At 35.8% G+C, this 9,720-nt stretch overlaps 1 protein-coding gene across 1 annotated transcript; it reads right to left on the reverse strand.

Moving 5' to 3' along the window:
- Positions 1-28: 28 nt before the first annotated feature.
- Positions 29-9,542, reverse strand: LOC135469976 (ankyrin repeat and BTB/POZ domain-containing protein 1-like). Its single transcript, XM_064748653.1, has 12 exons — positions 9,331-9,542; positions 8,194-8,256; positions 7,821-7,876; positions 7,155-7,299; positions 6,520-6,679; positions 6,182-6,227; positions 5,514-5,630; positions 4,982-5,100; positions 4,588-4,680; positions 3,902-4,060; positions 3,015-3,215; positions 29-2,584 (listed from the first exon to the last, which is right to left on the reverse strand). The coding sequence occupies exons 1-12, from the start codon at positions 9,384-9,386 to the stop codon at positions 2,378-2,380; spliced, it is 1,422 nt and encodes a 473-aa protein (XP_064604723.1). The 5' UTR covers positions 9,387-9,542; the 3' UTR covers positions 29-2,377.
- Between the last annotated feature and the right edge of the window lie 178 nt (positions 9,543-9,720).

Consider the following 9,720-nt stretch of genomic DNA (forward strand, 5'->3'; position numbering starts at 1 on the left):
GGCTTGTTAATCTTGGTTATCATAACCTGAGCATATGAGCATCTGAAGATAATGTGTCTTATGTTTATCCAGGGCCCAGGGATTTATTCCACAAAGCCATTTCAGACTTAAGTCAAAATTTGAAATAAGATTTTGGAGCTTATTTTGGAGTCCTGTAAAATTTTGGCAATGTTATATAAAGATAAATGTGTTAAAATGGCTACATCAAGTACCAAAAACTAAGCACTGTGACAAGGTATTGAATTTTTTACTGAAGTCAGAAATGTCTTTGTGGGATTGGCCCCCATTCTTCAGAAGTGTATTAATACACTTTTGAACAAACGGTCTCACAGAAGCTCACTTCCAAAACTTCTCCAGTGTACACAGGAATATTTTAGCATGAAAAGATCTCCACATAGTACTGCCTGCAAAGTACCTGAATTTCCTAATTTAAAGGCATAGGTGAGTTGGTGAGAGCTGAATTTGAAGAGAATGGATTTCCAGCAGAAACCATTACTGGTAGTTAGGGTATAACTTCTTGGTTCATGAATTAAAGCAGAAAAAAAACTGACAGAATATTACTATAAAATATTAAGCTAAACTGAATTTTTAGAAAATCTAGAAGGTTGGGGATATTGCTTGTTTATTTTTTTAAAAAATGTATACTCTATTTTTAAAATAATTAAAACAAACAGATATTAAACTGTCAGAAATTGTCGGTTTAATCAATCCAAACTGAACTTTCAGTTTTCACCCCAATACACAACTTTATGCACTTTCAGAAGTAATCTTATGTTTTTACACAATAATTTATTCTCTTAGTAGTTACATTTCGACCCAGTTATAATGCATGGATGTAGAAAGTGACTTGGTAAATGTCATACAAAATGAATGCTTACATTTCATTCCATTCTCTGCGTAAGATTGACAGTTGGGAAAATGGTCTGCCCTAAACTTCAATATTTATGAGATTGTGTTTGTCAAAGGAAAGTGTAGAAAATTGCGTTTCTAATCTAATTTGTTCTCAAATGCTTATTTTTAATCCTGTAGCATGCATGTCTACTTCATTAATTCAAGTTATATACAAGTTGTGATAAAGAAATTCTCTGGTATAGTTTCTTTAAGAGGCTTACCTGTATGACATGTCAACTAATGTACACAAGATGACATGATACTAAAGTAACCTATTAACTGTCATCAGTATGGCAACAATGTGCAGTTCACATAAAAACTTAGAATTGGTAGCAAGGCTACTAAAGAGCTCTTCTGTATAAAACACATGAATGCCCAATGCTTAAAGAACTGAAATTGTGCATTTGGTAATTTATAGTAATTAATATGCTCACAGAGCACAGAGTGATGCTTTATATGCATGTAAAGCTTCAGGTTAATAAATACAATACTTTTTTATGATACAAACCCTAAAATTTTGCTTATCTAATACACAATACACTAAGTCCGGAATTCAGTCATTTACAGTATTTAATATGCACACACCCAATCAATGATGGAATATCCCCTTTGTACTTCTATGCTCTACATGTGAACATTGATTCTCATAACTAATAGTCAGGAATTCAGCAATTTATGGTGCTTAATATGTACACACCAAATAAACCATGAAATATTCCTCCTGCTAGACTGTTCTACATGTGTGCAGACTGTGAGCTCAATACATGCAGTACTTTTTGAGAAATCACCCCTAACACTTTGTTAAATATTAATCCCTATACACAATGCACTAAGTCAGGAATTCAGTAGTTTACTGTACTGAATATGCACCCATCCAATCAATAATGGGATATCCAGCTCATGATTTTTTTACTCTACATGTAAGCTCAATAAATGCTATACCACCCCTAATATTTTGTGTACCATTGCTTTCTCTAATATTGCCTGTGTAAGCTATGTCTGTGTAAACTGGCAAGCTACTAGATTTCAGATGCTCGGGATACACCTGCCAAGATCCATCTTCAATAGAGGGTAGGGGACTAACTGTGTAGTGCAATTATCCAAAAGGTACACCGTAAAATTATTACAATACATTGTTTACACATTTACATGGAGAATCACTCAGTTCATCATCATGAACAGGCAAGAAATTAACACAAAGCCTTTATCTTATAATTACTGTGTTCTTTCTAGTTCAAATTAATTAAACGTTGAGGTCTATTATCAACAATTTCTGATCTGAAAAATTCCTGAAAATAGACCTCAACTTTTGATTTAATTGAACTATGCTTTATGAAGACTCATTCATCTTTCTCGATTGCAATGCACAACTCCATATTGCTTCAAACCTGTAAAGGGATCCATAAGCAAATTTCAGAGTGAAATGTTGAGATTTATTTATGGCACAAATTTCCAGTATAAATAATTATCCTTCTAGTTTATCCTTCTATCCTTCTAGATCCAGATGTTCAAGTAGATCATCTATTGCAACTAGTTTCTCATTCGCCTCTTCTACCTCACTGAATGTCTGTACAAAATTTGTGATGTGAAAGCGAATTTCATCAATGATGTCTATTGTATCTGTCTCTTCTCTCATCTCAACCTCAGCGGCATCTTCTTGAACTAAAGCAGCAAAATCTTCACGTTGGATGATCTGAAACATAGACGATTCGCTCTTGATAATTCTGCATACTTTCCTCATACCAGCCACAAGCACATGCAATCACAATACATGAACCAAATTATTTTTCATTTTAAATGGGATTTAACATCTCTTAAGTTATTAAACCAACAAATCATGCTATGAATCCATGCACCAGGACTGTGTGAAATATAGTGTTGCAGACAATACACATGATGGTCTTCAGATACCAGTCTACCATTACTATGTGGGATGCATATACCATACCTCATATATTTACATGTAGAACTGCTAAGCACCAAGAGAGGCAATATCAAGATACACTGTAGTAGCTGTTTTCATAGCCTTTTTGACTCTTATGGACAGTAGCAAACTAGATACTCCTTATTAAGAGGTATGTTTGTTTACTCTTTATTATAATGCACCTGAGGATGTCTCTTACCTCATCTAGATTCTCAGCCATATACTGGGCACACTGGTCTTGGAGGCGAGGCAGATTATACACTCGCGCTGTCCTCAGTATGCTGATGACATTCTCCGTGTCCATGTATTGTCCAATCACAGCAGCACACTGGCGCTTTAATCCAGGTAACAGGTACATGTCTGCTATACAGAGTACCTCATACACCAGCTCCTTGTTTAACTGAAAATAAGAATGGTGAAATTTGTACACTTAGGCCATCAATTCTAGAGTTAGTTTTTGTTTAAATACCACACAATCTTGGTTGCCTTGTCTTTCTCTGCTTGGAGTAAACCAACAACTTTTGGCATGTATTTGACGAACTGTCCACATGTGATGAGCACATGTTCACCCAAAAAGCGAGCTCCATCTGAACATTGATGGCCGATAAGTTCACATATCTAACAAACTTGATACCTAAACTTGCCGTTTCCAGGAAGGTCCTGAACATAGTGAAGAATCGGAAAAATTCTTTGCCTCAGGTAGAATTAAGACCAGTACAGACAGGACCCAAACCAACACAGTACCTGTAGTTTGTAGCCCCTGGTTAAATCCCACTTCAACTTGCACTGATGTCTCAATGCTGTCAGATTCCCATTTTTTTACAGGTATGTGTGAGAGGTCAAATGCCACTGAAGTTTTTGTAAAAGCTAGCATGGTCAAGAGTTGCCGCTGTCAAGTGGGCAGGCACTACAAAACAGACAGAAGCTGATCCCTGTCGCATCACTGATCCAAGCTGCATGAATTTTGAGTGAAATGGGTTGTAGAGGAAAAGAAACTAGCCATATATTCAGAGTGCCTAGCATTATGTCTATATAATCAAATTTCACTTTTTCTTAGGACCTGGAGTTGGTCAACTCGTATCATACCTGGCAATTATCTTGGTATATGTGGTACATCACAGCTATGAAGACATCTACACTGATACCATGTAAAGTCAGCGTGGGGAGATCGTCACTTGTCTCCAGCTCACCAAAGTGGTCTAGTAACAGCACCTTAAAGTAGTCGCTTCGTCCACAGAAGAAAGCCTGCAAATGTAATAGGTGTCGGTAGTTTGCTCAACTATGGTTATGACCCAGCCCATATAGTCCTATAGTCTTGTACCAAAACTTTTTCCAGTTTATTTGAACTGAAATGGGAATGGTGGTCACAAATTATATGCAAATAACACATTTCGATACAAAAAAGTTTATGACACACCATTGTATGCAAGTATGGAGTTGCACTTAATTTGGCTGAGTAATGTTGGATATATGGTACTAGCAAGTCAAATACAATTTATGGCCTCAGATAGTTGGTCAGTAAAATATTATAGGACAAACTTCACTTTTTGATAGGCTTCTCTCATAAGAGGAAAAAAAGTTCACCAACTCTTAACAAAAGCTACATGAATCTATTTCTACAGTTTTGGTAACAAATGGATGGAAGGTCTGTTCATTTATTTGATTATTTTGAAGTGCAGGAAACCGGAGTGTCAACAGTAAACAATCACCAGTTGCCAGGCCATGTCGGCCACCAGACAAAACGAAAACAATAGCATTACACCTGAACATACCTTATGACACAGGAAGTTATGTCCTTCAACAACAAAGCAAACATCAGGGAACAAACAGACAGCTTCTGGTTCAAATGGCAATTCTCCAAGAGCCTAGGATATCACCAGAAATAACAAAACATCATATGGTTTAGTTAATATTTGGCATACGGGCAGTTCCAAATGATAATTATCTGTAGCAAATATATGAAGTCAGAAGACATACATGGTGAACTCCATAATACTGGTAACTGTTTTTAATAATAATTTTTACTTGTGCATATGAGTATATGTGCAAACCCTCAAGGAAAATAAGTACAAAATGGATATCAATGAACAGGTACAATAATTAGGAAGTTACAAGGAAGAAGACTAATGTAGATGTAGCAGCCATGGCAAAAGGCTGTTCACTCACCCAGTTACTAAGTTCTGTAGGAAGAGCCATGTCTGCTAGCTTCCCCAGGTGAAGCTGAAGCTCCTCAGAATTGGGCTCTGTACACAATGTGGTCACATTTACTCCCAGCTTGGTGGATTCTGGAATATTAATGCTACAATATCACAATATATCACACAATCCAATATTCCAATGCATATATTACTTGTGGTCTACAGAACCACTAGTAATGATCCGTCCAGAAAATTGATCTTTTGATTTTTTCTGAAGTTAGAACACCCTGGAAGTGGAGAAAAATACATTAAAACCACATGAGTATTCTGTGTGGATAAAAACACTTGGTGACAACATCTAACTTTCAAATGCCTGTCATGGCTTTAACTTTTCACATTTAAAAATTTTCAGAGAATATTGTTAATCCTAGTCACAAGAATTGTAATGAAATATTCAGCACTGGTAGCTGATAACACATCAGAAAATGAAAGAGTAATAAAATGATGCTTAAAAATAGTTTATCAATACTGGTGATTACAGAGTGTGAAAAAAGTCTTACGGAAAGAGGCAATTTTCTTTACTTTGTCTTCCATTTGCTCTATAAGTTCATGAAGACGGCACTGCTTTGCTAATCTTTTACAGTCTTCCATGTTCTTAATGTGCACTTCTAAGTGCCCTGAAAATGAAATGGAAGGAAAGACAATATCCAAATGAGTTTGAAAGATGACATAAATGTACATTAAATACATGAATAAAGTATGTACATGCTAATTGCTTCCCATGCCAGATGGGTTTGAAGACATAAATCTACACTAAATACATGAGTAAAGTATGTACATGCTAATTGCTTCCCATGCCAAATGAGTTTGAAAGATGACATAAATCTACACTAAATACATGAGTAAAGTATGTACATGCTAATTGCTTCCCATGCCAAATGAGTTTGAAAGATGACATAAATGTACACTAAATACATGAATAAAGTATGCACATGCTAATTGCTTCCCATGTGTAAGAGAGTATAATGTAGTGGCTATCTACAGTTGTGCCAACACTGGTAAGAAGGTGAGTGGGGCATTATGTGGAAAGTATTAATAATAACTGACAACTTTTTGCATCACAAAATGAGTGAGATCAATAGGAAAAATGACCTGAATAATGCCACATATGTGTATCATTTTTACCTTACATAATATAAGTACTAAGTAAGTATCTTTGTGTCATTACCTGTATAGAGGTATTGCAAAATGGATCGGAAGGCCCAAGGTAAAACCTTTAAATAGAGACATTTTGACACTTAGAGTAAACCAATATATAAATACATTATTACCCAAACTGGATGAACCTTGATGATCATACATCATTTCCAATGGTTTAGCACATGAAGGTAGCGATTTGGATGACAAGAAGGTAAAACTTTTCTGACCAATGATATCTCCATGTTACACATCCACAAAGATAACTTGTACACATATGCAATTAAGCTTTCATTAAAAATACCCCCTCCCCCTCCCAACCTCCCTCGCCCCACCCCCAAAGACAAAGATCATGGAAAGGTGTTGTACCAGCTGGTTATTGAGATGGATCTCCCTCCTGTCTCTCCATTTTGTATGGAACATGTCATTAAAATAGACAGATCTCGCACTCAGTATACTCTTATGGGCTGGAATCGACTCCCTTTGAACAACAAATACCACATCTGTATAAAACGCATCCTCCAGCAATCTGAAATAATAGAATACGCTTGTTTTATAATAAAAGCCGTAAAAACATTTGTTTTCTCTGCTGCAGAATGGTCTCCCCTGATGCACTTCCATATAATTTCAACCTCTACTTGTACTGGCTGAATGAGAAGTTCAAGGTTTTCCTGTCAAGCACTGTTACTAAAAGTGTATCAGTATCAGATTTATATACATATTACCATTAAAAACCTGGTAGATGAGACATTCAAAAAATGTGAAATCTGCAGTCATAAACTTGATTCAATATTTAATTCATGGTTAGCAGCGCAATTTAAATCGAACACAACAAGCAGAACTGGATTTGAGCCAAAGACTTCGTGGGTCAGGAGCTGAATAGCTGTAGGAAGAACAATGCTTCAGCTGCAATGGCTTGCCAACCCGCTATTGTAAATGTAATGCAGTCTGTATTCATGTTCTCTAATGAAAGCTAATCACAAGAGCAAGATATTTTTACAAACCGCCTCAGAAATTCATCATACAGATCCCTCCTCATTGTTCTCGATGAGACCATGTTGTAGGACTTCAGGAGGTTTTTTATCTCCTTAGTCAAGGCACCATATAAACACCTCTCCCCATCAAATGTGTTTGCCTCACACTTTGCTCCTATGGGCATAATAATAAACATATGCAGGATTATACATCTTTTTTTTTAGGGGTGGGGGTGGGAGCAATTTAGAACAAAAAGTACTCTAACTTTTCTTTATTTTCAAAGAACATGTCACACTTACATTTCTAGACAAAAACTGCATACAGATTTCAAAGCAGATTTAATGGTCACATCTAACAGATGTGATCGCTCAATATTTCCCACAGGCACAAGTGACGAGCCAGTTTCAAGCTGTGTAAAAACACATTAGTTCCTCCTTAGTTATGCTTCAATGTGACCCATTACAAGAAGAAAAAGTGATTACACTGTTTGAACCGACTTGTTTTAGGCAGATTCAAACCTTTCTGATGCAAATAGAAATATATTGTGAACTGTTCACAGGCCATAAGACCATTTATATTTGAATTTTACCATTCATGTTATTTATGTAAATAAAACTTATGCATACATGTACATGCATTTGGTGTAAAATGGATAATAGCTTTATACTCTATTGTTACTGATAGTAAATACATACCATTATCTAATAAATACTTCACAAGGCTTTTGTGGCCACAGAGACAAGCATAATATCTGTAAATGATATAGGTTTAAATTAAAAAATAACAGCTAAAAGAAGCAGAAATCCATTTTAATGCTCTAAAAATATACTTGTAAAATTTAAATTTGTAATTAAAAGCAACAAAAATCTCTAACATTTTTGTTAAATTCTACACTTTAGTTATTATGACTTTTCAGAGTCTTGATGCATATCATAAAGGTATTATTATTTAATAGCATCTGTAATTAATAGTCATAAATGTACTGATCTGACCATAAAGCACATTAACAGCACTTGCAGCACCAATTACTATCTGACCTGCTGTGCTTGCACATGATGCTCAACTTACAAAGGAGTACTGTCCCACTTGTCCCTGACATTCAGCTCTATTTCCTTTTGCTCCACCAAATACCTATAAAAAAAGCCACTCTGGTCAGTAATATTCAACATACATGTTAATAAGATAAAGAGATGTACATGTGTGTCTCTGTGCTATTAATTTTTTTTTTTCATTCTAAGTGTTCTAAAAACAATATCAAAGCTTTAAATATGATTTTTAGCCTTGCACATATACAGTCTCGTCTTGTCACCACAGTGAATGCTACTTTACAAAGACTTAACTACACAAAGGCTTTATCAAAGTACTTCTCCTCCACAGAAGGTACTGTAGACTTTCACAACACTCACTCTTTGCATTACGGTTTAAAAACATGACACTGACATCTTCGATCATGTTTTTAACTTTCTTCAGCTTGGAACACAGTATACATGAGGACTGTCATGTGGTGATTTGGGTTCCTGATTCCTTAAGGAGCAATCTGTATTTTACAGATTTTATTTCACTGTGGTGATGCAGTTTTAAAGCTTTAAACATAACTTTCAAAGATCTAAAAATGCACTATTTTCTTAGCTTCAAAATGATTTTGAAACTATAAAAGTGAACTTTACATGGGGTGTCTTGGTATTCATGGTGTATATTTAAATCTTGAAAGGGGGCCTCCATGGCTCGCTGTGAGTTCAACTTCAGCTCATGCTGGCTTCCTCTCCAGCTGTACATGGCAAGGTCTGCCAGGAACCTGTGGATGGTCGTGGGTTTTCCCTGGGCTGTGCCTGGTTTCCTCCCACCATAATTCTGGCCACCGTTGTATAAGTGAAATATTCTTGAGTACGGCATAAAACAAAAATAAAATAAAATAAAATAAATAAATAAATCTTGAAAGTGATTTTAAAGCCTTAAAAATGATTTAGCAACCTCTTTTACTTTAAAAGCTTTGAAAACCTTACTGTTCATCAGAAAACTTCATCAGTTTTTAACAAAAATCATAACATCAGAAACAGTTCATGGTCCACTGTGTCTACCCATCACTGAAACTAAAAGGTGGGATATGGTGGAGGGGTATATGGAAACCAAAATCACGGAGATTAAAAGAAGGCAAAAAGTTAAGTTGGTAAATGGATGAGAAGTCATGTGTAAACATCTGCCTACTTCACTCTCGGCAGGTCACCTCGCCTACAGCTCAGGAAAAGTTCGTGAAGATCCATGGTTCAAGTCACAAGGTCGTAAGACGGTGGCAGGTAAAGCCTCCCAGTGGCGAGGAACTACCAAGCACACAATTTAGCCGTCATTACATTGCCATCTCAATATCCAGTTTCCAGCTTCTCCTTACAAAAGATAACCCTCTGAGATAATGCTTTCGGTTGTGTTTACACCCAAGAAATGAATATCGCTAACACCATTAGGAAAAGTAAATATACTCTTTACATCGTCTTCAGTTGTATTTGATTAAAACATTTGATTTTGTTAACCTATAAACCTCTACTACTAAACATTTTTTCGGAATTTTCTAAAACATTACATGTTATAGTAAAATATTTA

The sequence above is a fragment of the Liolophura sinensis genome, chromosome 7 (genome assembly GCF_032854445.1).
Source record: "Liolophura sinensis isolate JHLJ2023 chromosome 7, CUHK_Ljap_v2, whole genome shotgun sequence".
In the NCBI taxonomy this organism is placed as follows: domain Eukaryota; kingdom Metazoa; phylum Mollusca; class Polyplacophora; order Chitonida; family Chitonidae; genus Liolophura; species Liolophura sinensis.

Bases quoted from the DNA above. Each gene is read 5' to 3' on its own strand.
- LOC135469976 (XM_064748653.1), bottom strand. From the start codon at position 9,386: ATGGATCTTCACGAACTTTTCCTGAGCTGTAGGCGAGGTGACCTGCCG. The intron at 6,228-6,519 runs GTACAACACCTT...CTCTATTTAAAG, and splicing joins TCCATCTCAATAACCAGCTG to GTTTTACCTTGGGCCTTCCG. The intron at 4,061-4,587 runs GTATGTTCAGGT...TTACATTTGCAG, and splicing joins ATAACTTCCTGTGTCATAAG to GCTTTCTTCTGTGGACGAAG.